Source organism: Melanerpes formicivorus, unplaced genomic scaffold (genome assembly GCF_026170545.1).
Source record: "Melanerpes formicivorus ecotype bairdi unplaced genomic scaffold, bMelFor1.0.p_v2 SCAF_16, whole genome shotgun sequence".
NCBI lineage: Eukaryota > Metazoa > Chordata > Aves > Piciformes > Picidae > Melanerpes > Melanerpes formicivorus.
This window is the reverse complement of record NW_027142368.1, coordinates 7,452,216-7,479,627: the sequence shown is the minus strand read 5'-3', so window position 1 is coordinate 7,479,627 and position 27,412 is coordinate 7,452,216. Positions and strand designations below refer to the sequence as shown.

At 42.2% G+C, this 27,412-nt stretch overlaps 2 protein-coding genes and 1 long non-coding RNA gene across 7 annotated transcripts in view; 2 read left to right on the top strand and 1 right to left on the bottom strand.

The window, feature by feature from the left end:
• MICAL2 (microtubule associated monooxygenase, calponin and LIM domain containing 2) overlaps nucleotides 1–23,251 on the top strand; it is a 118,860-nt gene extending 95,609 nt beyond the window's left edge. For all 5 annotated transcript variants that reach the window (XM_068147966.1, XM_068147965.1, XM_068147964.1 and 2 more), the window contains 8 exons: nucleotides 1,508–1,605; nucleotides 3,760–5,086; nucleotides 9,804–9,898; nucleotides 11,870–11,962; nucleotides 13,671–13,764; nucleotides 18,132–18,231; nucleotides 19,575–19,648; nucleotides 20,340–23,251. In XM_068147966.1, coding sequence (XP_068004067.1) covers nucleotides 1,508–1,605; nucleotides 3,760–5,086; nucleotides 9,804–9,898; nucleotides 11,870–11,962; nucleotides 13,671–13,764; nucleotides 18,132–18,231; nucleotides 19,575–19,648; nucleotides 20,340–20,524 — 2,066 coding nt within the window. In that variant the 3' untranslated portion in view covers nucleotides 20,525–23,251. The remainder of the gene's footprint in view (nucleotides 1–1,507; nucleotides 1,606–3,759; nucleotides 5,087–9,803; nucleotides 9,899–11,869; nucleotides 11,963–13,670; nucleotides 13,765–18,131; nucleotides 18,232–19,574; nucleotides 19,649–20,339) is intronic.
• LOC137445859 (uncharacterized) lies at nucleotides 8,770–27,130 on the bottom strand. The gene is made up of 3 exons (XR_010988506.1): nucleotides 26,801–27,130; nucleotides 9,819–9,908; nucleotides 8,770–9,217 (listed from the first exon to the last, which is right to left on the bottom strand). It is a non-coding gene; the product is annotated as an uncharacterized lncRNA (long non-coding RNA).
• The window catches only part of PARVA (parvin alpha), a 61,173-nt gene continuing 59,889 nt past the window's right edge, over nucleotides 26,129–27,412 (top strand). The window contains exon 1 of the mRNA XM_068147971.1: nucleotides 26,129–26,406. Coding sequence (XP_068004072.1) covers nucleotides 26,271–26,406 — 136 coding nt within the window. The 5' untranslated portion in view covers nucleotides 26,129–26,270. The remainder of the gene's footprint in view (nucleotides 26,407–27,412) is intronic.

Sequence of the window (27,412 nt, the reverse complement as noted above, 5' to 3'; positions counted from 1 at the left end):
CAGGGAACACCACACGCTTAATTTATCTTGGTCAGTTGGAGTAGCTTTTGGGCCAAGCAAATCATGATAGTGCCCTAGGGAACTGGGGGTTTAAATCCTGTTTTGAACATGAAGGCTGCCTTTTGGTGGGAATAAATCCATTGCTGCTGTGGCTTTGCACAAAGCTGTGTTCTCACATGTGTAGGCCTTGTCCTTGTAAGATAATGCATGCCTGTGAGAGCTGTAGTGAGAAGCAGTTGTTCTCACAGGCGCATGTTGTTACCCTGCAGACCCCTGGGCTGTGGGCTTATGCCCCCATCAGTGTTATGGCTATCACTGCACCAGCAGTTGCCTTTCCCCTTGGTGTGGTGAGCCATGACATTTGAACGAGTCAGGAGACTCATGTACTTGAGTGGACCAGACTAAACTCCTCTGGATCACTTATGCAGGTGATAGTGGGAAGTTTTAATCCTAATTCTGGAGTCTCATGTTTTTGCATGGCTCAATTCAACCCTGTTTGCTAGTCCCTGCGGGAGTTCCTTCCCTCTGTTCTTGATGCAATGTAACAAATTGCATCAAGACTGGCAACAAATAGGTGAGACAGAGGAAAATTGGCCTCTCTCTCTGTCTTACCTTTTCTGACATTCATGTACAAGAACTATCTTAGCTCCCCGTTGTGTCCTTACACAGCTTCTAACTCCTGTGTAGAATAACTTAAGTGTGCTTTGGGAGCCTTTGTAGTTTTCAGAACTAATAGCTGGGTTTGGAAGTTAATAATTGAGCTATAAATATACTTGTGATGTTATAGCTTGACATGTAATATCTTGGCTCGAGATACTTTTCTTCTTTACAAAGATTATTTATTATGTAACATTCCTACAAGCACAAATATAAGAGAGCTCTTCTGACTCCCTGCAGGTGCAAGTTACCTCCCTTCTTTTTCTTCCAGCAGGTCTTGAGTCTGCTTGTGCTAGTTTTGGTTTAAGGCTTTTAGCAGTTAGCTACCTTGCCTGATCTTAGAAATGCCCAGCCTGTTGCCATTGGCTTGGCCTGGAAGGCCACAGGATTATTTTTGTCCTTATTGCCTGCAGGTGGTTGCTTTCTCATTTCTTTCCCATTCTGATGAACAGCCCTCTCAGAAGTCGTCTATTTTCTTCATTTCTCAGAGCTACCCAAAGCCTCAAAAGTTGCTGCTTGTTTTGACTACCTCTGCCTTTAATGCCTGAAAGCCCTCTAAAGAAGGCTGTTTTCCCAGAAAGTTTCCAGGAACTCAAAAGCTGCTTCATGACATCCTGCCAAAAAGTGGAAGCAGCTCAGGTCCACCACTGAAAATGTCAACATGTGTTTGGCATAGCATGTGCACACCTGTTTGAGTGAGACCAGAAACTTCATTAGTGTAGGTCATTTCTTCAGGTACAGCTGTATCCAGATGACTTTTTAGTTTTCTGTGCTTCTCATTCTTTAATTGCAAGCTTTATTTAAGACAAAAGCAATACAAATGTGATGGTAAAGTAAGTGTCTTTGGCAGGTTGCCCTTTACTGTCCAGCAAGAAACATGGGCTACACTGGAAGGAGAGCTCAACCAGCTGTCAAAGCGGTCCTGAAGAGGATCACCCTCAAACACAGGTACAAAGGAGAATTGTACAGAGGGAAAAAAAAGAATGTAACTATTGTTGGGGTATGTTTGCCCTCAGCAGCTGTCTGAGCATCCTCTGGTCTTTCAGATAGTTTTTGTTCTCACAGTAACCAGCTAAAGTTGGACTTATACCTGTGCTATACATAGGGAAAAGACACTGATACTCTGATTAATAAACCCATGCAGTTAAGTCACTTTTGCTTTGAGATTCAGATCCCAGGTGCACTGAGAGCTAGGCACTAACCTTGTTGCAACAGTCAGCACGTAAGCACCACCACCCTGCCCTTTCCTTCCAGCATGGTAGTTCCTCTGTGCCATATTTTCTGCCTAGAGGAGAGGAAAATTCCCAAGCCTCTGTCCCCTGGTGCTCCCAAGCTGGCCATTGGTTTCCCTGCATGCTTGTGGAGCTGTATGGAAATGTGTGGCTTGTTGGACACAGCCATATGCCAGTGGTGGTGGGGTGAGAGGATATCACATCTGAGTGGCTTAAATGCCACTTGATTGTTATGCATCACTAGGTGAAAGGTGAGTGCTGCTACCAGCCTTGGAGACCACATCTGGGAGCTGTGGTAAGGACTTGTATAATGCCAGCTGTAGGAAACCCAGCACAGGAGGCTGGAGGATTTCAGGCTGTTGCAGCCCTTGGAGGTCGGTGTGCCCTTGTCTAATGTTCACCTCTTGCATTTGATGGGCAGAAGACCTCTTTCCTTAACTAGTAGGATGTCTCCCATGGCTGCATGCCTCCCATGGCTCAGCAGCATCTTTAGCTTCCTTCAGAACCGAGGATTTCCATTTTCTACTTTTAAAAAATGAGTTTATTTTTGAAGGCTGAGGAAGGGTGGGCCTGCTGTAAGGGCAACGCTGCAGCAGGAGTCATGACTGATGGTTCCAAGTAAAGGGCAGCACGTCTCCTGGTGCTGGAGCCAGGTGGAGTGAGGATCAGCCTATGTACTTCATGTCCTACTATGCTGTCCTCACCCTTTGGGTTAAACATGCTTAAAATTGCTTGACCTCAGGGTTAGTGTTAAAAAAAAGTATCAAATCAAGTCTTCCATGTCCATGGTGGTGGTTCAAATCCGGTCCAGGACAATAGGGACAGGAAGGGAACATCCCAGGGGAGCAGAGCTGCGCAGTGCTGCCTAGCCATGCTGCACATGAGGAGAGGTGACTCTGTGCAGCTCCCACTCCGTAAGTGGTGCTTAGCAGCCTTTTACTTTCTCTAAAAGAAAGAGGATTAAGATGGTGATCATTTGTTTATTGGTGTTTCTCAAGTTTTTCCAAGATCCTAGCCAATATTAATTTTAGTCATCAAATACAATTGTGAAACAGGGAGTAATTGTTATTGCCTTACTTCTGATGCTTCTGGGAAGTGAGAAGACAGATTAGTGGCTTCATCCCTGTGAATTTGGGAATTTGGCACAAAAGTGAAAATAGGAATTGAATCTTCACACTGTCCCTTATCACATAGCAGTGAGGATAAAATGCCTTCCTTTCAAGAAGGAAAAATGCCTAGTTTCCATCCCACTAGCTGGATAATATGGGCATTTATCCTTGTTACTATCTCCAGCAGAGTATTTTGGTGGCTAGTGTAATGATCATATCTTCATCAAAAGAAAAATAATCATAAGAGGGAACTGATTGAATGGTTTAAAACTACTGTCTTGCATTTTACAGTCTTTGCTGGGTCACTTCATTCATTCCTACCTGCACAGTGTAAGCACTGAATATTATAAAAGCAATTGGAGAGGACAGATGATGGTCTCTTGTGCTTGTTGGGAACTCTGAGGTGATGCAGCTGGAATAACATGGGAGAATAGAGTTGATCTGCTCTTTTTTATTTTCCTGTGGATAGGACTGCTTCTTTCTGAGGAAAATACTAATGGAAATTCATAAAGATATGACAGATTCTTAGCATTATTTCAAGACTATTAATATTTCCCATAGCTTTAGATCTCCACTTCTAGAGAAATATCAGCCCTTTAGAGACAAAGACTTGTTGTATTATCCACATATGTATGTACATAGATACAAATTAAATGTTATGTTTATTAGCATTACATTAATATTACACTTTTATTATACAAAATAAAATATAACACTAAATTGTATGTCTACCCCTAAAATAATATTTTTTTCATGCACAGCTGGCTTCTCACAAGAAACCAACAGAAGTTACAAGAGATCATTTCAAACCCTACAGCCCAGTATTTCAAAGAAAAGAAAAATCTAAAGAGATGCCTGAAGAAATCCATCCCTATGTGCCTCATTGTCCTTTGCAGAGCAGCACCAGACATTTTCCTGGGAATGGGACACTGGCTGCTGATTTTTCGGAGCCTGAAGATGCAAATAGTGATGTTGGGGCATACACAACAAAGGGCTGGAAGGAAAAAACCCAGAAACACACCTCTGAAGCAGATTTTAATAGGAAGAAAAAATTGTTATCTTTTCTGGATTTGAAAGAGAAAGATGGCAAAAATACACGGCACCCAGAAGAAAACCTTGAGCAAGAATTAAAGCAGACAGAAAAGAAGCTGATATTTTGTAGTCAACAGCAACCCTTGTCATATGATTCAAGCAGGGTAGACATAGGACAAAACAAAGAAGCACTGTGGACTTCAGAGGAGAAGGGTGATGACTGGAGAAGAGATGGGTTCAAACTCTCTTGTCCTGTGCCTCTCTTATTTGCAGATGGTGCTCCACCAGCTTTGCCAGTTGACACAAAAGATTCTCTGAGAGGTCCAGATGCAGCTTCCAGGGAGCATACAGCTGGCTGCCCAAAATCACCACTAAAGCTCATAGCCAATGCCATCAAAAGGTCCATTTTGGAACCTCTAACATCATCTCCAGAAGGACTAAAGCAGGACTCGGTCAGCAAAGTCAAAGCCTCTTCAGAACAAGCTTTCTTCAGCTTCTCCAGTGCTCCTGGCTGTTCCCTAAGCCAAAGGAACATTAACAGTAATAGAACAAATAACACTCAGCCACAGGAGCTTAAAGCAGGGGAGTGGGCAGGAGACTATTTAGCAAATGGGAGGCCTTTCTCAAATACATCCAGTTTTTCTGTTGGCTCTGAAGAGAGATCTCCAGGGCATTATAGCAAGAAAGTATCCTGCCCTGTCTACAGTCCTCACAGCAGGCCTTCCAAGACAACCAGTATACCTCAGAAATCACCTTGCCCTAGGATGGAGGATGTCCCGGGACTTCTGGAAAAGTTTACCTTTAAAGAGAATCCTGCAGGGGGTCCCATGGATGACACATTTAACTGTAACGAAAAGTACCTCCTTCTTTCATCTCCAGAGCCCGACGACACCTCCAAGGACAATCTGGACAACTCAGGACAGAAGGGTAGTCTTGGGTCACTTTTCAATAGACTGAGAAGTAAATTTTGTGACAAAGAAGGGTATTCCTTTGTGTCATCTCTGCCTTTCTTGAAGGACCATTCTCCAGAAGACAGGCTGTGTTATCCTTTCACAGGTGAGGACCTCAGCAGAGTTATTTTTATTATTATTAAAGAATGATGATAATGCAATACCATTTAATATTTAAAAGACCTGGGTGTGACCATGCAAATACATAGCTGTTGTATGTTTAATTTGTTGTTACTTTCTACATAAGAAGACTTAGTATGTTTATTTTTTGGTTGAGGTTTAGGAGCTACTTCTGGTTTGAAAGCATACAGCAGATTTGCATGCAGAGTGCAGCTTGCTGGACCCAAGTTGGGTGTGCTGCTTGTTGCTGTCCAGATGTGTTTGGGTCAGGAAAAAGTACTCTCAGTGGGACACTGTGCAGAGCAGCTACTGCTGTGTGGTGGTAGGGCCAAACGGGCCCACCCCAAACCCAGAACAAGTCCTGGCATGTCCAGGTGTGATCTCCCTCTCCCCTGCCCTCCTGCAGGGGTCCAAGGAATGCAGGAAAAGGACAAAGAACCCAGGCATCAGAAAGTCTGATAAACAAGGGATATGTCCTCCCTCTGGTAAACAGGCACATGCACTGCCCATGCTCTGCCCATGCTTCACCTAGACTAAGTTTATGTCTTTACTTCATATGGTCACAGCCTGGTGAAATCCCATTCTATCAGTGGCCAGCGGGCTACATTTTTATATCAATAAATAATAATCAATATTTTTATTAATCATAACTCATATTCATAACATGCTATGACACTGTGTGGTGGAAGGGGAAGTACAGTTAGCAAGCAGAAGGACAAGCACCGAAAACTCCAGTACAGAGTACACTTGCTATCCTTTCTGTGAGCAGCTTGGAGACTGAAGCAGTATGGTTGCAACAGCAAGAAGCTTTGCTCTGTCTGTGATTTCCCAGAGGGTGTCTCTACAGCTCTGATGCTTTGATAATGACTGAACTGCAGGCATACTTTGGGGAGCTTTGCAGTGTCATCAATATCTTGTTCTTTATTTGTGAGGAGAAGGCACCTTATTGACCTACTCTGACCTACTTTGTGAGTTTGTTTGGGTGGTGATTAAAAGGCATCAGTTTTCCTATTTGTTTGCAAGAACTAGGTTAGTATTAAAGTTGCAGGTGAGTCTGAGAAACACTGACATCAGGCAAAGAGCGATCTAAGTAATCTGAGCACAGGCTGAGAAAGAATTACATGCAGTACGGTTTCAGGTATGAAATATGAGGTATCAGAGCTACACTTACCTTTCTCCATGCTCCATCTTTCCACTCACCCATTGCAGAAAGTCATAGTTGTTTAACTAAATAATCTATCAAGTTTCATTGACATCCCTGTTTGTTTCTTACCTTATTAAACTGCAACTCAAACTGTAACCCAAACATTGCTGCTGTGCTGAGGCATTAAAGTAACAATCTGCATGTAAAATGTGAAGTCACTGAAGTGTTCCCACTGAGCTGACAGATCTTTTTTGTATTCTTTCTGCTTCAGAAGTACTGCCTACTGTGAGGAAGATAGCACATACAAGACTTGATCAGATGCTCATTCATCTCTTGAAACTCTTGCTCTCATTCCTGACTCTTTTTTTAAATTTCTTTTTTGGGTAGGATTCTTGGAGCATCCTTTATCTACCAACTTGCAAAATCAGGCATCCCCAATAAGCCAAGGGATGCTCAGGACTGTAGTCAGAGGGAGTTGGTAGTGTTCATAATGTCAGGCTTTTTTGAATCTGTACCTAGTCATTACCCATCAGCTAAGCCAAGGTGACTTGCCCTTACCTAGGTGTATTAATTAGTACATTGGGTTCCCACTAAAATAGAAAAAGGTTTGAATAATACTATATTTAAAACCTTTGGAAATACATGATGGCTTAATGTGTCACAGTTCTCTGCTGTGCAGGCCAAAAGAGGAATTACTCAATTATTACAATTATTAAATATAGATTTCGCAAAGTCTGTTTGGAAGGGAAAAATGCAGTTTTGATCTAGCCATTTGCCCACTAATCTGTTGTCTTCAACACTGCAGCTTCCTGCGCTTTTTCAAACATTCATATTTGAGTTTAAAAAAAAAAAGGGGGGGGAGGGAAGGGGGGAGAAGAGACAAGTCCTGTTTGGCTCTCTAAAATGGCATTTCTGTCTCACATTGGCACTCGCCTGAGGCCTAGGCTTGGCAAACTTCAGTCATCAACTGATGACGAGCTTTAGCCCACATTACATGTCATTATTTTTCTCTTGAAATTTACCATGAACCAAAAAAACCACCCCAAAAAAACCCAACCAAAAAAAACCCCATTGCACACAGCCCCCCACTCCCAGCACCTTGCAGAAATCAATTTAGTTGGGCTTTTTCTCATATTCCTCTTGGCTCTTTGCAATAGGGGTTTTCTATCCTATTTGAGGACAAACACACTTATTCTGTGCAAGTATTCATCTATTATATTAGCAGAGAACATTGGTCCTGTGAAATGTAGATTCAATAAATGTGTCTTAACTAACTGTCAGTGCAGGTAGATCCATCAGGTGTTTCCTCACTGAGTGGTTTCACCTGGTTCTTGTGATGTAGACTTCTCAGGTGGGGGTTATGAAGAAGGTTACTGATTACAGTCAGGTGGCTGTTGTCTTGTAGAGCTTTGGGTACCACATTTCTTGAAAGGCTGAGATGTTTTGAAGCAATCTAAAAGACTTTCTCTGCCAAGATGCAAATACCTGGCTTTCTGTAGCAGATAGGCATTGTGGATGTAATTAATCTGTACTGCGTACAGACACGTTCCGTGTACATCTCATGTGCTCGTGAGATGGCAATCAGAACTCCTTAGGGAAGTCACCGACTCTTTCTCTGTCCCAGAAAGATGAGCAGCTCCTGAGTCACACCCCCAAGAAGTCAGGTGGCCTTGTGTTACAGCAGCCTGCTTTGCCTCTAGACTTGTAACGCTTTTTGAATTATTGATGTGACTCAAAGAGGAGGACACAGGGAAGCAGCCGCTTGTTCCCACAGCTGCAAGAAGAAAGGGAGCATGTAATTGTTTGTGTTTCCAGCCCTGTGGGGCTGCAGGGTTTGTCACTTGCATGGTATGGAATTCATTTTACCAGTGGCCTGACCACAGAGTAGTTACTGCAAACTTTTGGCTGCACAGAGAAAGGCAAGATAGGTGAGTTTGTTCCTCAAAAGGAACAATATCTGTGATACCTGCACATCATCTTCCACCCTGTGCATTTGGAAGGGCTTTATGGATGGCTGTCATTGCTGGGGGCAGAGATGGGGTGTGGGTGGATAAGCACTTTTCTCTGCAGAGCATGGGGAAGTGCAGATCATGAGTGTGATCCCAGCAATCATGAGCCAGTGCAGAGTTCCCAACAGGCCAAAAAGCAGGACCTGTGTCCCTTTTCTAAATTCTGAGATGCAGGGAGGTGTGGGGTGGCAGCTTGGGCACTTGTGCCATGGTTGATGCACCTCCTGCTGCCCAAGGACCTGTCCTGCAAAAAGGAAGGCAAGACCCAAATCTGCTCCACTGGACCCTCTGAGCTTGCAAGATCACTGACACAAGGTCTGGGTGCTTCTAAAACTGAGACTGCTAATAAAAGTCTGCATTTCTGCCTTAGATTACTTGAATTCTCTTTCATTGCATTACCACCTGGGATGACCACGTTTTATGGATTTAGATTTTAAATGAGGGCTTGAGATGGAAGGCCTACTTCAGGACTGGGATTCAGGACAAGACAAAGAAGAAACACTTTATGCTGGGAAACTGGAAAGTGATTTTAATCAGAACAAAACTTGCGCATAGAAAAGCAACTGTTAGCTCACAGACACAAAGAAAACTGGCACTGTTAGCTTTAAATTATGTACGTTTCCAAGATGTTGCCCAGCTGTTAATCATTAACCCTGTAGCAGGTTGAAGCGTAGAGACAGATGTTCCAAAAGCAGTTTTGTTTTCCGAAATGAAGAGAATGAAGCTATGAATTAGACAAATTAAGAAGAAATTCAAATATTTACACCCAGATGAAACAAGATGCTGGAAAAACAGGCATGATAAAATTGCCCCAATTAAATGTAATTTAATTTGTAGTTCTGAGAGCATGCTTCTTCCAAAGGCAGCCTTTGAGTTTTCCTTATGGAGTGCATTGTTGTGATGTATGGATTTTCCTGACTTACTCTGGCATTTTAATCAACAGTTCAATGATGTGATAATATTCCTAAAACAGAAAAATAAGTGACGTTTGTTTGGACATAATTAATGAAATATTTATGTTGCATGAGGCTGTGTGATAAAGCCTTGTTCTTAGTCCATTTGCTTCTGATTACATTTGTGATTTTTTTATATGACCAGACATTCTGACGCCAACTATTTTACACTGAGCAGATGTCATGTAGTAAAAATGGGTGCCAGATGCTACAACCTACATAAGGGTAATTTGTTTAAGAGCTGGCTCAGACTTTTTGCATTCAATTACACTGTATAGTGAGCCTTGTACAATCATTTGGGTAATATGGCTAACTTCAGATATACATTTTAATGAATGTTGAGTGCTTTCAGAACAGTGTGCTACATGCAGTGTGTGCAAGGAATGAATTTATTTGCATGTAATACCTGAAAAAAAAAACCCAAATATGCCCAGACAGAGTTTTTGACAGGGATCAAAAATTTAATTAATGCCTTCAGCCAAATTTCCAAATTGCTGTATGTGCTGCTGATTAGAGCTCAGGGCAGGTGCAGAGTGTCTGTGGAAGTTAAAGAACAGTAGCTTTTGCTCCACTGACCATTTTCTTTTTGCCTTTTAGGATGTGAACACCTACCAGTCAGAAAACAAGCTACTGAGTATTCTACTTCTTCCTCTGATGATGAATTTGAATCCAAGCCTTCATTAACACACAAGGTAATCTTGCCTGGGAAACAGAAAGATATTTCATCAGTTAGACTGTATTTGACATATGTCATATGATTTTGATCTAAAACACACAGCAATTTCTCAAAGTGGAAATTTGTACATTCTGTCAGTGGAGGTTAGGTTTCATGGAGAGAAAATACATTAAAACTCTTTAAGACAGGTGAACATCAAAATTCCCCCAGGATACACCATCTTTAATTCCCCCAGGATACACCAGCATTGACAGGGGAGGTCTTAATTTGACAAACAGGCATCTTTCACTAAAACCACTTGGAAGCTGCATTTCTTAAGTGATCTTAACATGTAGCCCAACAAGCAAACTACTGGAAAAAATGAAACCAAATAGATGCAGCTTTTCCTTGGGGAAATACAGCTTTGTTTGAGAGGTGCTACAGACTGGAAAACATGGTTTATCATAATCAGCAGTGCTGCCTGAGCCACAGCATTGTGCCCAGGCCCTACACTGATGTCTCTGAGCCCAACTCAGCTTCCAAGGCTAACAGGAGGGATGGAGTTAAAGCACCACTGAACTCTTGATACTCAGCTCTGATGTGAAAAAGAGAGCCTTTACTGCTTGAACACCTCATCAGAAATGTGTTTACCTCTTTCCTGCGGAGAGTATCAGTAAATGGAATTAATAATGAGGTGGCCTTTTTGATTTGTTGTCTTCATGGGGGCAGGGGAAGGTAAGCAAAGCAAGAGACTGTCCTGTGCACTATAAAAGCAGCTGAGCTGAAAGCTACCTGGGGCTTTGAATGGAAACCCAGCTGCACAGCTCCAGAGGAGCCAAAGTGCCATGAGGCAGAAGCACAGCAATCCCACCAATGGCTCTGTGGCAGGATGCACTGAGACGGCAGAATTCATCGTTTGTCTTTCCTGTAACAGGAAAGACAATCTGTAGTAAGAAAGTATTATAGTGAGTTAATTAAAGCTTGAACAAAATAGAGAAAAGAAGTGGGACACGGGAGAAAACTGCATGGAAGCAGCTCCCAATGGTTCAGGCAGTCACAGGACAAGCAGCAGTGCTGAGGCAGCTGCCAGAAATGGGGTGAATGAGCAGCTGTCACACATGGGTGTGAGCAATAACTCAGTTGTGATGTACATTCCCCACTCAATGAGTTTCTCTTAGCTGCCTCCTAGCACCTCTTTTCATGCCAGTTCTGGCTGCTATTTTGCCAGTACCACCATTTGTCTTTGGCAAAACTCAGTGGGAAAAAATTTAGCAGCTTCCTGGCTTATTAGTTTTTTAATCATCTAGTCTGCAGTGCTTATATATTCTGTCTCCTCCAAAATGGGAAAACCACAACCCTGAAGCACTTCCAGATAGCTTGGGTCAAGGGCAGGACTGGGCAAGTGCAAGCCAGTCCTGCCGCCTCACTTTCCAGAAGCAGCCAGAGCAAACCCCCCTCTGTAATGCAGTAGAGAATTGGCTTTGAGAAAGGCTTTGTAGGGCTTCAGGTAGTGTCCTGTGACCTCCCCCTTCCCATATTACAAGTGATCTGAAGTGAATTTCACTCTTAGCAATTACAGTGACAGAAATGGGTTGAAATTCCTTAAACTGGTGCTTCTCCTAGTCTGTGCCTGGCTTCTCCCCTGCTCATGGTGGTGTCTGCAGAAGCCATGTCTAATGGTATGTTGTATATAGCCAACTTTGTGATTTGGACATTTTTATTAATAGGCACAGTTCACATTCACTTAGGGTTGTAATAAGAGCTTGTAATGTTTTAAGGTCAATATAGGCAAAAGCATTAAAGTAGTCTTACATTAATATTTTCATTTCAGTTGGGCTGTCCCAAGCACCCTGCAGCAGCTCACATTGTTTGAGCAGGGCAGTTGAGTTAGATGATCTCCAGAGGTCTATCCCAACCTCAACTGTTCTGTGATTTAGAGGAGGGTTTGAGGAAACCTGTAATGGCTTATTTATGCTTTGATTGCCCTTTTCCTCTCTCCCCCTTGTAGGCAAAAAGAGCTCTCAGAAGGAGAAGGAAGCTGGAGAAAGAGACAAAGCAACTGATTAAACAAGAGGAGCTAAAGAGGCTTCACAAAGCACAGGTGAAAACATAGTTTGCACATGTCCCATTTATCTCCCAGGAGTGAATAGTGAGAATGGGAAGTACCCAATATAGGTTCTGCACCTCCACTCACTCCTCACTGTGGCTCACTGGTTTTTCCATTGAAATCCACAACACCTCCTCCCCACCCCAAGCCATCAGAAGCAGGAAGATGTATGTCACAGGGCCTGACAAGATGTGACAAGTTCACATGTGTCCCCAGAGATCTTCATGATTTTGTAATTGTGTGTGAAGAACAAGAGGGAATAGTGACTGACAATGAGAGAATAATACACTGAGGAGAAAAAGAGATAGAAAGGGGAAATAACATCAGCCCTTGAGAATGTAAGAAGCCTGGCTATCACCCTCGTGTTCTACAGGAGGGTATAAAAATACAGTGGTATTTTTGTTCCCTCTCTGCCATAACACAAGTGAACTGTTTTCATTCTTAATGAAAAATGTAGAATCACTTCACTTTATACAGGCCCTCTTTGGAAAATGCTGGAAAAGCTCTGGACTCTGCTGATGTTTTATTATTTCCAATTACAGTTTAAAGGTTTGAGGGATGCTTCTCTGCACAATTGCATCTCAGATTGTGTTCTCTCAGGTGTCAACATTTGCAGATCTGTTTCACCTGCTGCAATAACATATCTATATACATACACATACCTTATGGCTTATGTGGCCATTAGCACTTTTTGTGTGTTGTCTGTGTAGGACAGAGATTTGGTCTCATTAATTCAGACTGTAATTGTAATCAAGATATGGTACTGGGGAAAGCAGGCTTTTTGAAGACAGAGTTGTCCATCATTTTCAGTTGTATTACTGTTGATTTGGATGGAGCTTCCACTTGCTACTTCTGTACCAATATTAAATTAGAAAACTAAGTTGGTGTTCATATGTGAATCTGAAATCTCCATTTTTGTGAAACGTGTTACTGAAGAGAAACTGTTTGAAATAGATGGTGCCTTCTCTTGTTTTGCTGCTTTGTAGAAATAATGAAGTCCACACTTCTTGAACCATCTTTCATGTTTATTAGGCTGTTGCTGAGGGCTTGGCTCAGTATGCCCTAAAAGAGCCTGACATGAGAATTGCTAGCATCTATTTTTGACAATTTAACCTTTTACAGTGTTTCATGCCTATTATCCACATGGCACCTCTGATAATCTTACTTAAAAGAGGATGGACCAGTGAATGTAGAAGCCCTCTCTGAAGTGCCACTGAGTTATCACTTGTTAGCTGTTAAAGCCTTTTCTTGCCATGTCAAAAGCTTGTGTAATATGAAAGCAAACCAAACAACAAAATGCTATGAACAACAGAATAGCTAGCAAAGCTTTCTAGCTGTAACCCTTCCATATTTATATGATCTTTATTCAGATAGCATCTCAGAATATGTACTTCTGAATGTGTAAGATACTGACTTTTCATGCCATGCAAGACAGAAACATTACAATCTCTATCTTACACTGGGACAGCTAAGGTTCAGGAAAATGGAGTTTCTTTTAGTACCTATAATACCCACATAAAAGTGTGGATAGATACCTAGTGGAATTAGTAAATTGCTTAGGCGCCTGATATGTTTAGTGAATTTGCAAATCCCATGACTCCTTTGAGACCTTTTCAATCTGCTTCTCTAACCACTGGGGCCATATTCTGTCTCTGAATTTTTAAGTTATGTCTGTAGCTTTCATTTCACTACATTTTTGCAGGCGGTCCAGCGCCAGCTAGAAGAACTGGAGGAAAGACAAAGAGCTCTAGAGATTTTTGGTGTCAAACTGGAGAGAGAACTAAGAGGAGAATCAGGTAAATGAAGCAGTATTTGCTTGGTTGTGTTTTAGTGATGGTGGTGGTTGTTTGGTTGGGTTTTTTTACCTCTTTCAAAGCATAGAGGTTTTAATAAAGTCATAGAAGTAGAGTTTAGTCCAAAATCTTAAATGAAATAACAACTGGAAGGACAAAAATCGTTGTTCTCCCATTTCTGTAGATTTTGTTAGCTCAAGCACCTTTGCACTGAATGATATAAATTTTCAAAGACTTCAAATTATTTGCTTGACAATGGAACCTAATTCTACATGTGTGTCTCCCATTTTTGAAAATCCCATCCTGAGATTAATTTAATCTTCTGAAGGGAACCACAGAGGCTTGTAGGAGATGTATCTCAGTTACTAAGCCAGCAGCAGCCTGTGCTTAGTAACAGAGTCCTTAATGACTTCTCCCAGTGTGTGAAATACCATTAATATGATTAGAGTTGGTGGCCATGCTATAGCAACAGCAGCAGGCAGGCACACACCCAAACTGCACAGCTTCTCCCTCAGTGGGTAGAAGATAACAGGGACATTGTCCTGGCCCTAGGCGGAGGCAAGGTTTTCACTTGCCTGAACCAATAGACCTAAGCACCCAGCACTGCAGCATCCTGCTGCTGCTTCCCAGCATGCAGGGGGTGAAACTGGGGAGACCTCCCAGAGAGGACATGTAGGGCTTCCTGCCAGGCTCAAAACAGGGATGAGAGCGTGAATCTTGTATGTAGGGGACTTCAGAGGGGGCTGTGGTTCTGTGCTGGAAGGATGCTGGGGAGCCGACAGACGGACTGCAAACATGTCTTTATTTACCTCTGTTTGAGGCAGCTGAACCTCTTGCTTTCATGAAAAACACTGAAAACCTAGAAATGTTTTGACACCTGATCTTGTTGTCATCTTAGCTAGGCAACCCAGCACAATCTCTGTGCTGGGTGTTTTAATGCCGTATTTCTTAGCAGTTATTGCTCCTATTCTAACACTGAACCAATCAGTTCGGCAAGAGATTTGCTCAACCTTTTACACTTATTAACTGATTTTCTATAATTGATAGTGCCAACCTATTTGAAATGTTATTTAAAAGGCTACCCTCTTTTTTTCTTAAATGAAAACATAACCTTTGATCAAATGGCACCCACCCTACCATCATGGAAAGTCTACTAAAAAGACTTTAACAATCTGGGCTATTAGCTTTTTTCTTAACTGCTGAGTTGTATAAGGGTGTTTGTTTTTTGGAAAACTCAAAAATATGAAGGGACAAGCTTCTTCCAGCTCTTGGGGTAGACACTGAATACTAGGAAAAATGGCCTAGAGCCACCTCTTGTTTTTGCTGTTTTGACAATCACATTTCCTAAAGAAGGCTGTCTGCCAAGAGATTGATGCTTCTCATTCTCTTCCCATCCTTAGTAATTGGATTGCCCTCATTAAGGTGAAAGTACTATTTTTTTTCTCCCTGTTGATTGCTTTGTGTAGGTGGCCAGTTACAAATAGGGCAGATACTAACATGCAGGATGTTACTGTCTCTCAATAACTCTTCTGGTGCAAAAGCATGAAGCTGAAAGCTTCCCAAACAAAATGTTAGCACTTGGTGGTTTGTAACAACGTATTTGTAATGATGCAGGAATTGGTGAGTTTAATATTCTCATCAACCTTCTTAAAAATAATGAGCATTATTGTTTAATGAATGACCAGCGTTTATTAGGTTAAGTTGTATTTAAGCAGGTCTGTGCTTATGCAATTCAAGTGATTTAATAGGTATTATTACAGTAATTAGAAAATGATCACAGTTCAGCAATAATATTGAGCTGCAAAGGTTGTGAATAACCAAATTTAGAGACAGGCCTGCAAACACTACTCTTTGGTGACATTTACGCAACTCTCCTCTAATAATTCTGTGAGCCTGGGATGAATGGCCCCTTTGTTAGGGGGAGTTATTCATTAGCTCCTCAGCTGAATTAGAAGAGAACATGCGTGGGTGCAAAACAACTGCCATGAAGACCGATGAGCAAAATGAGGCTTTGATGATCTTCTAATTGTAGTGAAAACAATTCATGCCTTTTTTTTTTTAAAAAAAAAAAAAAAAAAGAAATAATATCAGTCCTATGAATAATTTTTCATGGCCATTTTCCCCATTATTCTGGTTTGAAATACCAAATAATATATCACTAATGTACCAGTGCTTTGTTTTCCCCTGACATTTGTGGAGGCTTATGGAGATCTTCTGCCTACAAGAAAATGCAGAAATAAAAATCTCGAAACATGTTTTCCACTCAAATTAGCATCCACTGAAAACAGCATAACTGACTGAACAGATCAGGATGACTTATGGTAAAGAAGAAAATATTTGTTAGAAGAATGTTAGGAAGTCCATTCATGGTTTGGAAGGTGAACAAATATCTGCACACGTAGGTTTGTTATTTCATAAGGAGCGTATGCAAGGTTTCTCAGAACTTTCAACAGAGTCAAAAGAAGTCAGCTGAAAACCCTCAGTAGTGAGGAATATGAGGTTTAGCTGTTCCAAGAGGGCACAAACTCTCTGAGCCCCATTTACTGTGTGTCTGCTGTACAGAGGGACAACATAGCAGCACTGGAGAACAGAAAGCTCCTCTACAGCCTGTTGTTCCCTCAAATATGATGGAAATGGAAATAGCTATGATGTAATCATGAGAATAGCTGACTTTCAAACAGAATCTAGGTTAAAGGAGACTTGGGTAATTCAGGAGGAAAGGTTTGTTTAGTAGTGCTGTAAGAAAAAGCCAGCATGGCTCACAAAACAAAATCACAAATTGTTTTTCCTATAGCCTTTTAAAAAATTCTGTCACACTGTGTTATGCAAAAGGCTTCATTGGCTTGTTCTGCCCCTGGAAAGCATGAAACACTCCATCAGGCTTAAATAACTATTAACATTATTATTAACAAACCTTTGAAAAGTTCAGGGGAAAAGTGCCCTGAGGGGCATTTTGTGGGATGGAGGAGGAAAAACAGGGGCTATTTTTATTTCACCTTACAGTGAGGATTTTGCTATGAGTAGCATTTTGCTCATGTCGACCTATGACACACAGTATTTTATTAGAGAGATAGAGATCTTAAGGTGTAAAGAGGAAACATTAAAAGAATAATTTTGCCTAATCAAGAGCACAAAAAAGCAAGGCAAGAGTAACCTGCTGTATGTGCCAAGGACATACACATACCTGCAAATGCAGTGTTTTTCCTGACAGCAAGATACATCATATGTTGATTTTAACTTCTGATGGTGGCATACAAAGACCTAAGACTGAATACTAATGCTGCATTGGATCTGTGAGAAGCTACAGCCATGTCACAGTGAGAACTGCTCCTGCAGTCACTCTGAGAAGACATTTTTCATTGCCACTTGTGGACCTGGAAGATCCCAGAGGAACACATCCATTACTGTCAAGAGTAATGGAATCAGGCAGAAATCAGACCAGGATTGCTCTGCCTTCTGCTGCTGCTTTATCCTCCTGTTTCATGGTTTGGGTCAAATCCTGAGGAGAAATTGAGAAAGTGCACCCAAGCCAGCATGACCCCTGTCCTCAGTCTGAGACGGGCATGCAAATGGGTTGATGATCCCCAACACCCAACAATTTTCCTCTTGCTCAAGAAGGTTGCTAGAGGGCTGCATGTGACAAGATCATTTAAATTACTGTTCTCAAGTGGAGTCAAATCCTGACTTCAATGTTATAGTGAGAAACTGCTGAAACAGTAGAGGCAAGAGGGTAACTCCTGGAACCAAGACCTAAGTGCATTTCAAAGTGACAACGGAAAGGCACCCAAAATGCTGCTGAGCTGTCCAGGATTCTGGCTCTCTCTACACTTGGTAACCTAGTTGAATGATACTCTTGTAATTTGAAGGCCATTTGTCAAATGAATAGAAATTTATAGAGGATTTGATAATGTGTCTGATGTCCACTGGAAGCAGGGACTAAGTTGACACTTGCCAGTAAGTACATCCTGAAGTCCAACTGTGTTAATGGGATATCCATTTATATATAAATAGTTTACCTACTGGAGTCCATTTTCAACAGAGAAGATGCTGTCAAAGGCAGAATTAAGAGAAATATAAAAGCACACATTAGGAAATAAAAAAGCCTCTGTGATTATTTGACAGAAAAAAAACTTTACTTCCAAAAGGTATTTTAAAATCTAATGTCTTTAACTGCAATAAACTACAGCATTCAACCAAATGTAGACATGGATGTTATACCCAGACATCATTGATATAAGTGACAGACAGCAAGAAAAGCTACATTTGAACTCACCTAGTCTTACAAATGAGGACTATTTCAAATGAGCCTAAGTGGTAAGAGCACTGAAAGGGAAGCCAGAATGCACACTTAAGTTTCCTATTTTAAACAGATTCAGGTATAAACGATGAAACTCAGATGCTACATGAATGGTTTGAGCTGGTCCTGGAGAAGAATAAATTAATGCGTTATGAGTCTGAGCTCCTGATTATGTAAGTAAGGACAAGCATTAGTACTAGAGATGGGAAGCAGAGTGGGGAAAAGTGTACCTGTGATACACTGAATGCCTTATTGTATGCTGCAGTTTGAGACTGTCATGGAATAAATGTTCCCAAGTTGCTACAATCTGTTTTGAACACAAATTTTCAGCTGTGTCCTCCTTGTCCTTCCCTCTCACAGTGCTTCAGTTATTTCAATCCTATGTGGTACTCTAGCATATAGATGCTCTGCCCTTACATAATGTAGGTCTAATAAGCACTGGGGCACTTTCTCCTCTGGAAGAAAAATAGTTTGGCTGAGTTCATCTCAGTTTTTATGAAACATATGAGAAAAGGTCTAGAGATTCACTACAGTGATAAAACAAGCGGATAAAAACTGCCTCAGATGCCACCATTTGTGGCTGATGGAAGCAATATTGGCTGTAGCTGCCTCACCCTGCTCCCTCAAAACCATTCCACAGCTAGGTGGAGGTGACTCTCGGGTCTTTCCCCCAGTTTCTGGGCAGTGTGGGAAGGCAATGAAAGCTGCAGCAGCCCTTGCTCACCCCTGCATTTCACACTGGGGCAGGCTGCTCATTGCCATTCATCATTTCCACATTACTCAGCCCCCCACACTGCATACAGGGCTGCAGCCCAGCTGCTGTCTCCAGCCACATTTTTTCTCAGCTGATGCTGCCAGGGGCCAAACCTTTTATTTTTTTTTCGACTGTCATTGGGTGCTGTGGTAGCAATGCTTCCTGCTTGCACTCTGCAAATCAGAGTTGTAAAAGCAGGCTGCTTTTAGTACTGCAGGGCAAAATACTGTCTGGATGTGTTCAGATGTTAATTCCCTGGCCTCAGGACCTGTTCCTGCACAGAGGGCATGGCAAGGCTCTTCATGTGTGGGAACATTCAGTCCTATCCAGAATCACATTGTGGGTGCCACCAACACAGTACAGTTGGTTAAAGCCTTAAGGATTGCAATATATGAGGGATTTCCATCTGATATACATAATGCAAAAGCTGGTAGTGGTACCTTGATTTTTGAGATTAATCACAGTATCACTGTATCACCAAGGTTGGGAGAGACCTCAAAGATCATTGAATCCAACCTGTCACCACAGACCTCATGACTAGACCATGGCACCAAGTGCCATGTCCAGTCCCCTCTTGAACACCTCCAGGGATGGTGCTCTGGCAGTGCTATGGTAATGTGGGCACAGGGAAAGCTCTTAGCCTTGACTGCCCATGAGGAGAAAATAGTGGATAAACAGAACTCTCTTGGTTGAAATAGTACTAACATACATGTCTTCACTGAAAAAAAGCTTATTCTTTAACTCACTATCTATTGCACATAGAGCTCAAGAGCTAGAACTACAGGACCACCAAAGCCGACTGGAACAAAAGCTGAGAGAAAAAATGGCCACCAATGGTAAGTCAAAGGGAGGAGCACATTCCAGCCCACAGTGATAGGCCATGCCCATATTCTCTGCTTGTTTCAACAGGGACCAGAGTGGCCAAGCCTCTTCCTCCTGTGCTCTTCTGCAAGTGCAGCTCAACCAGCAAAATGTAGTATTTGGGATCTTCTCATATGAAGTCTAGTAAAGACAGCTAAGCTAATATATCCAGTTTTACAGTGAACTGGATCAGAAGCACTTGCAAATGTAATTCCACTAATGATGCTGTCTAGGCAGCAACATTGAGCTAACATGCAGGGTGGCCAGTAACAAAGTAATTTCTTCAACCACCGAAACACAACACTGCTTCTGTGTTAACTGCAGCATTACTGCAGTATTTTGGAACTGCTTTTAGGTACTTTGGCTAGCAGTTTGGGCTTGCCCTTTTATTTGGTATTAGAAAAGAGAGCACATGAAGGAGGAATGCAGGGAGAAGTCTAAGTTCTGCTGTAAGTTCTACTCTAGACATTAGAACCCTTTCATGGTCAGTTGTAACCCAAATGCAGGAGAGGATTTCCCTGACCTGTAACATGAAAGACATGAACTGCTCTTGACTTCATTTGTCGTTAACTGTAATATTTATTCAACCTGTTCACCAGCAATTAAAATGCAAAGTGTAACAACAGCGTGATTTGGATTTTGACCTCTTCTTTCATGGTCTTTCAGACAGCCTTAAAAATGAGATGGATCTAAATGAAGAGGATGAAATCTTTATTGAGATGATGAAAGTGGTTGAAGAAAGGGACAAACTTGTGTCTATCTTAGAGGAGCAGAGAGTGAAAGAAAAAGCAGAAGACCAGCACTTTGAAAGCATTATACTATCCAGAGGCTATCAGCTGGGCAGGATTTAAACAGCCACATGCAGACAGATGTGATTTCAGCAATATTTGTGATCATGGAGAGACAGTCTTCTGAAAAATGAAGAAATTCAAATGTAGTATCAGTGTATTCAGGAAACATTTTGTTATCAAAAGCTCTAATACAGTTCTGCTCAAACTGGAGTGAGTCACTTCACTATCAGCTTAAAGGATCACTGAAATACAGACTGGGGCTGAATTTACCTGTCTGATGGACAGCAGGGACTTTGAAAGGGAAATCAGAGCTCTGTTATTTTCTTGCAATTTTATTTTAATGCTGAGAATAGAATTCCTGAGAAACATGATGACATCATTTAGTATTTTTGAGACTGCATTACTTCCATTTGTCTGAAACTGTATGTGTTTTTATTGATATTTTGTCACAGCCAAGCCGTGTTGAACTATTTAAAGGTCAGAAAGGGAGCATCTCTCATAACAATAAGGTTAATTTTTGTTTCTGGTGGAAGAAGGGCCATTTGAATAATGACTCCATTTAAGCACTTATTAAAACTACTGTAAATGCAATGTCAGAACTTAATTTTCTAGGTATTTGTAAGTTTTAGTACACTGTGTATTTTTAACAGGAAGTTAAGACAGTAATACATCCTTACGTTCTGTAAAATGGAAAGGGATTATCAAAGGGGTGGCTACCCTTATCACTGTTAAATACTTAAAGCTTTAGTGTGTCACAGATGAAGGTCTTCTCTAAAATATGCAAAGTGGTAATTTGAAAGTACTCATCCAGACTAACTGCATTACTTGTTAAAATACACCACAGGTAGTATCATAGGATGTGATGAGTGGTGCAGCAGTTAAAGATCGCCTCGAGACTAATTTCCCAAAAGGGCTGCAGAAAGTCTTGTTTGTAATTTCAACACCTGATAGAAAATGGCTGTATTTCAACTTTGTTTATCTTGCTGTTCAAGAATATCTATGCAGATAGGACTGTCTCCTTTCTTTTTGGTACATGCATTTGTAGATTTTTGGCAAAGCAGATGTGTTGAAATTCTCCTTAGTGCTCAGAGTAATTTAGGTACTTTCTTAAATCTGCGATAATTCTGCAATTTACAATAGGTGGTATTCCCAGCTGTAAGTATGATGCATTACATTTTCAAACTGAAGAAAACCCAACCAACTAAACAAGCAGGAATGGAAGGACTATTTCTTTTTGAGTATCTCTTTACCTTATGCTCTGACAAGATTTGATGTTCTCATTATTTCATGAATGGTGCTAATTTGCAGCAGTTGCCTATGGTACAGCCAAAGCTAGAAGCATTCCTGTTCCAAAAGCTTTGAACTAAAAAACTTTTTGGTAGGTACTTGTAGGATAACAGATACACTGGATTTTGTCACAGTAATTTATGAATGACCTTAACTTTTTGGTGCATTGTAAGAAATTTTAAAATACCTTTTCTAAAGATAAAAGCAAGCTTTTGCCACTGACCACAGGTAAATAATACACCTCTATTGGTGTGATATTTATGTATTTATATTTATTTATTGCTTCAGGATGGTGGAAGTGTCAGGTTACATGTTACTTGGTTGTTGTCTCTGATAAATTGTGTGTTTCTAGCAGCTATGTATAAGTGAAGCTGTGCACAATGGATAGCTTTATCAGTTTGGTAAATAATATATAAACTAAGATTTTAAAGCAATGTTCTCAGTCACTATAACATTTAAGCCTTAAAACAGCTTGTGGGGCTTTAACAATACGACGTGTCTTTTACCACAGTGGAAAATGTAGCACAATCCTTGAATGTGTTCCAAAGTTGCCATCAGACATTGTGTTTTCTGTCATTCATAGGCTAAGCATACCTGATCTTCAGATTGCTTTGAAGAGTCATAGTGCTTTCAAGGTAATTTTTGAAAGTTCAAAAGCAAACTTCTTAGTGGAGAGGAATTTGGCAGAAACCTCCAGTTCTATCAGTCACAGGTTGGATTTTTCACCTCACATTCACAATCCAAAAGGACCATTCACCTTAGTGTTGCTGCTGTACAAAGAGGAAGAGCATCCTCAGAAACATGAGGCCTATAGTACTGAGGTGGAGACTGCTACCCCCTGCCTACTTGCCCAGGGGAGATGTACAGACTGCAGTCAGTCATGTTCAGGTTGCTCTGAATTGTACTTAAGACCTAAGATTTCAGTTTACAGCAGGTAACCTGTTCAGCTATGATACCAAATGTGCAAGGGTGCTTTTCTTTTAGTCCCAAAGATTTGAGTTCTTGAGAGTATTAGGGTCAAAAGAAACTGAGGACGAACAGCATTTAATGGACCTCAAAAAAAAACCCCCAAACCACTATTAGGCTGCTGTCACCCTGCTTGATATTAAGTACCTCACAACACTAGATTAAAAAAAGAACTGTTCAAGGGATTTAGGAAAATAATAAACTCAAGTCATTTAAAGCTGGTCTTCATATTTTGTGAGGGTAGAGAAAGGGGTGGGGGGGAAGAGAAGCTATGTGCACTAGTCACAGGTCAATTCAATATGGTTGGCTTGTATTAGGAATGTATTTAAACACTGGTTTGGTTATGAGTCTTCTTGCTGCTCAATCTTTTCTGTAAACTGACTCTCTAACTTACAATAGATTTGTTCATTTTTGAATCCTTGGCACTGTCATTGAGTATAATGTGATGTGCTGGAACGTATTGACTATGTCTAAATGGCTTAGATGTCAGCAATTTTCTACTGGAAAAAATAAAATTGTATCTCACTCTCTGAAGTCCTTGAGTCATTTCCATAGCAATTTCTCTCCATGGGTATCTGTAATGTAATAATGTGTGTCTAGGAAAGATCTATAGGTAAGAAATTAGATCAATTTCTTAATTCTTATACTGGTAAGTAAATCACACCATCTTGCAGTTCACAGATTCATTTTATAGTTTAGGAATAATGAACCCCTGGAGTTACAGGGCAGTCAATGCTACCTTGAGCACAACAGGTTTCAAAATCCATGAGATCAACAACTTCCTCACATTCTTATACATGAATTCCCCACCTAATTTCCTCAGATATGACATACAAATTATAATAGCTCCTTGAAGACCTGAAGTAAAGGTCTGCTAGAGCAGAGGTACAACTAGGAGAAAAATTGTTAGGAGAAAACTCTTAAGAAAAACCAATATTTTATTGCACAGGTTTAACCAGCTTGGCTGCTGCCATGCTTTCTTGCCAGCCTAGCCCATGGTTGCTATACTATGTACCCTGCCTCTTCTGCTTCATTTGCAAAGTAAGATTCTACCATGGGACTCAGAATGACCACAAAACAAAGGAAATAAAACCAAGGTGTGCATGGACAGCGATGCAGGTGAGTAAGAATTATTTGAAGTATGTGGATTTAGCCTTGTTTTATTGCCTGGCAGGTGTATATATGTGATCAGGATATAATCAATTTTGAGCCACTGGTTTGCTCATCTGCAAGAACAAGGTGCTGACAGGGAGCATGGTGAGAGCTCTCATGGTCTGATCCAGATTTCTATGTCAGATGCAGCAAGGCCAGCCTGAATAGCAGCAGCCTGCCGACTGCTCTGTCCTCTGTGTGAGCACAGATTGTGAAAGTATTCAATTATTGCACACCAAAAACCTAGCCAAATAAAAATCTCCATTGAATTTCTATTCCTGCAGCTTTTATTTGTGGTCAAAATACTGTAGAAATAAAAGCTAGGCAATTAAACCAAACATTTCTGTATCTGCCATAATCTAAATGTTGTGGATATAAATATAAGGCCTTTTGTGCTGAATGCAATGTTAATCTAAGGTCATACATCCATATATATTCTCTGATTAAAAGAAAAGTATAGCCTATGTAATTCTAAATTTAAGATACAGATATGTTTTTCACATAAAATTTATTCTCCTATTGTGATGTTAAGCACCTATTCCTCATGAGGCTATTAAATAAGTTAATATTGTATTTTTCATTAATTTACATATGCTGAGTGTAGTGAGATAGGAAAGAAGGATGCTGAGTCTTTTCAGTTATTTTGCAGGATACATGGCAACGCATGCTGAATTCTGACTTTCTCTTCCTGCATGACCCAGGACCTGCTACTGTTTGTGAGATATCTGCCTGTGTGGTTTATGTAGTGGTATAAAGTGCTATTTGACAAAATGTTGTCTCTTCTGCCAGCCCAGAAAATCCTGTATTGATACCTATGTGTAATCATTTGGGTCCAAAGGGAAATATAGTTATTTTCTGTTTGAAAATGCTACAGATGCATATGCATATCACAAAGGGCATGACATTTATTTCTTCTTCCTTTGTAATAACCTTTTACTATGTTCTTAAAAATTATTCAGAAATGCTTATCTCCTTATCCATACAGTGAGTAGCATTTCTGTAAGAGGAGGTTAATGTGTGATATTCAGACTGTTCTGTAGACAACAGCCCCAAGACACAATCAGTGCTATGAGCCAAAGAACAAATGCAAGAAAAGAGATTGTGCTAATGGCTTGAACTCATACCTGCTTTTAACTGATGGCAGTATGGATAAAAAAAGTTTTTCTCCAGGGCATATACTAACAAATACACATTGATGTCTACCCCTCATCAGCTAACCAATGTTACCAGCTTGTAAAAACACAACAATTATTAGCTGATTTAGAAATATCCTCACGGTAATTTCATTTCACTTATTATGCCTAATGGATAACTAGATATTTGCATGAAGTGTGTGTGGCTTTTTGCCTGAATTGTTAATCGAGTGATTAAGTGGTAAGTGAAAGTGGTGCATGCAGATGACATTAATGCTGTTGCAGGCTTGGTGGCCTCCTGAACCAGTCAGAGCAAATTATCTGTTTTAAAGATACTTCTCTCTTAAGCTACTGATCTGCAAATCAAAGTAGGGGTGGTGCCATGCTAAGTCACCTTTTCCACTGGCTTTTAAACTGGTCTGACTGCAACAGTTGGTTTCTTTTGTGTGTCTATGATGATACCAGCTGCCTCTGACCACAGCTGTAACCAAAACCTCCACGCAGAGGGCTGTGTTGCAAAAATGTGCTCAAAATTGCCATGTATGTAGTAAGCTTGAGCTTTTAACTTGCACAGACCTCTTGACACTAGCTCTGTAAGTGCTGGTCACAGCGTGTAGAAACACCCACCTGCATCAGCGAGCCCACATCTTTCTGGGGTCTTCATCTGGAAATTGACATGTCTAAGCCCTGGTCCTGCTCCTCCCTACCTGCATTTAACTTTTGGCACCCATACTAACCAGCACGGCCACACATGCTGTCACCTACACTACTGGTTTGATCAACCACCCTGAGTTAGTGACAGGCTCTGCCACGAAGGTGCAGCAATTGCAGCACAAAGGTGGAGGGACAGTGTCCCGAAGCATTGTCCTGTGCCTCAAGGGTACAGCTGACCACCCGAAAGCTGTGGCACCCAGCTGGGAGTAGTGCATGGCCTTCACCCCACCTTGGGCTGCAACCCTGCCCGGGCAGGGGGCAAAATGGCTGCAGCCCCTGAAGAGCAGTGTGGGGAGGGGCGGCCGTGGTGTTGAGGGTCGGTGGGCTGAGGAGGGGCCCGGTGTCAGGAGCAGCGCGGGCTCTCCCCGGCGGGCGCCGAGCAGGCGGGAGGGCGGGCGCGAGGGAGGGAAGGAGCGGGAGAGCCGGGAGCGTGGAGCAGGAGCTGCCTCAAATGCTTGAAATAATTCCGCTTCCGTTCAGAGCCGGGATCAGCCTGCCACGGCATCGGGGCCTCGGACCCGTCTCCTCCGTCCCCCAGAGCCAGTTGGGCCATCATGGCAACCTCCCCACAGAAGTCCCCTTCTTCCCCCAAGTCCCCCACCCCTAAATCTCCTCCGTCCAGAAAGAAAGATGACTCCTTTCTAGGGAAACTCGGCGGCACGCTGGCGAGGAGGAAAAAAGCCAAAGAAGGTAAAATTTACCGGTTTGCACATTTCCTGGGAGTTACCTTAAAGTGGGGGGGGGAAGGAGGGAGGAGGAGACGGGGGAGAGGAAAAGGCTCAGGGGAGCGGGAGGAAGGGGCTGAAGGGGGAAGGGCGGGTGGGGTGGGCAGGCGAGCAGCGAGGGAGGAGCGCGCTGCCGTGTCGCCGTGGCTTCGCCGGGACCGGGTGGCGGCCGCGGTGCCAGCGCGTCACGGCGGGGAGTGCGGGAGAACGGGCGGTCGCCGGCCTGGAGACGCCGTACAAGGGCCCCGGGCCGGGCTGTGTTCCGTGGCCGAGGGTGGCGGGCGGCGGGTGTGGGGAGCTGCGGAGGTGGGGCTGGGCGAGCGGAGCCTCCTGTGTGTGGGGCAGTGCTGGCCTCTTACCGCGGGACGGGCCGAGGTGCCCGGGCTGGAGAAGGGGAGCGCTCCCCCGCAGTAGGTGAAGCGTCCGGAGGAAGAGGGCCGCGGCGGCCTGCGTGCCTGGCAGGCCTGCGTGCCCGGGCGGCTGGCAGCCCGGCGCCGCTGAGCAGCCTGGCCAGGTGGCGGGCGGTGCACACCTCGGCCGTGTCTCGCAGCCCCTCAGCAGTTTGTGCCTTTGAAGTGGTGCAGAGCTCCGAAACTGGGTGCTCGAGTCTTTGACTTACGATGCTGATGTACAGCGTGGTCAGTGGCCACCACTCGCGTGCAATGCGAGATGAATGTTTATAGTAGTGATCGTGCCTCAAAGGATTAAAACTTTACTTGACAAACAAACACACCCTTGGCCTCACAAAGGTGGAGCTTGGAAGAACACTGAGCATGTACATCAGGGACCGTGTCTTTGTCCATACATGTGGGTTAATATCCACTCACTAATGAATTTGCCTATTTAAAATCCTATGAGACAGGGAATTGGAATTTAACCTTACTCACCCATCATTTTCACAGTTGATGTAATTTGTGTAGCGTGCAAGCAGAGCCAAAGTCACCATCACTGCAAAACATTTTTTCCAAACA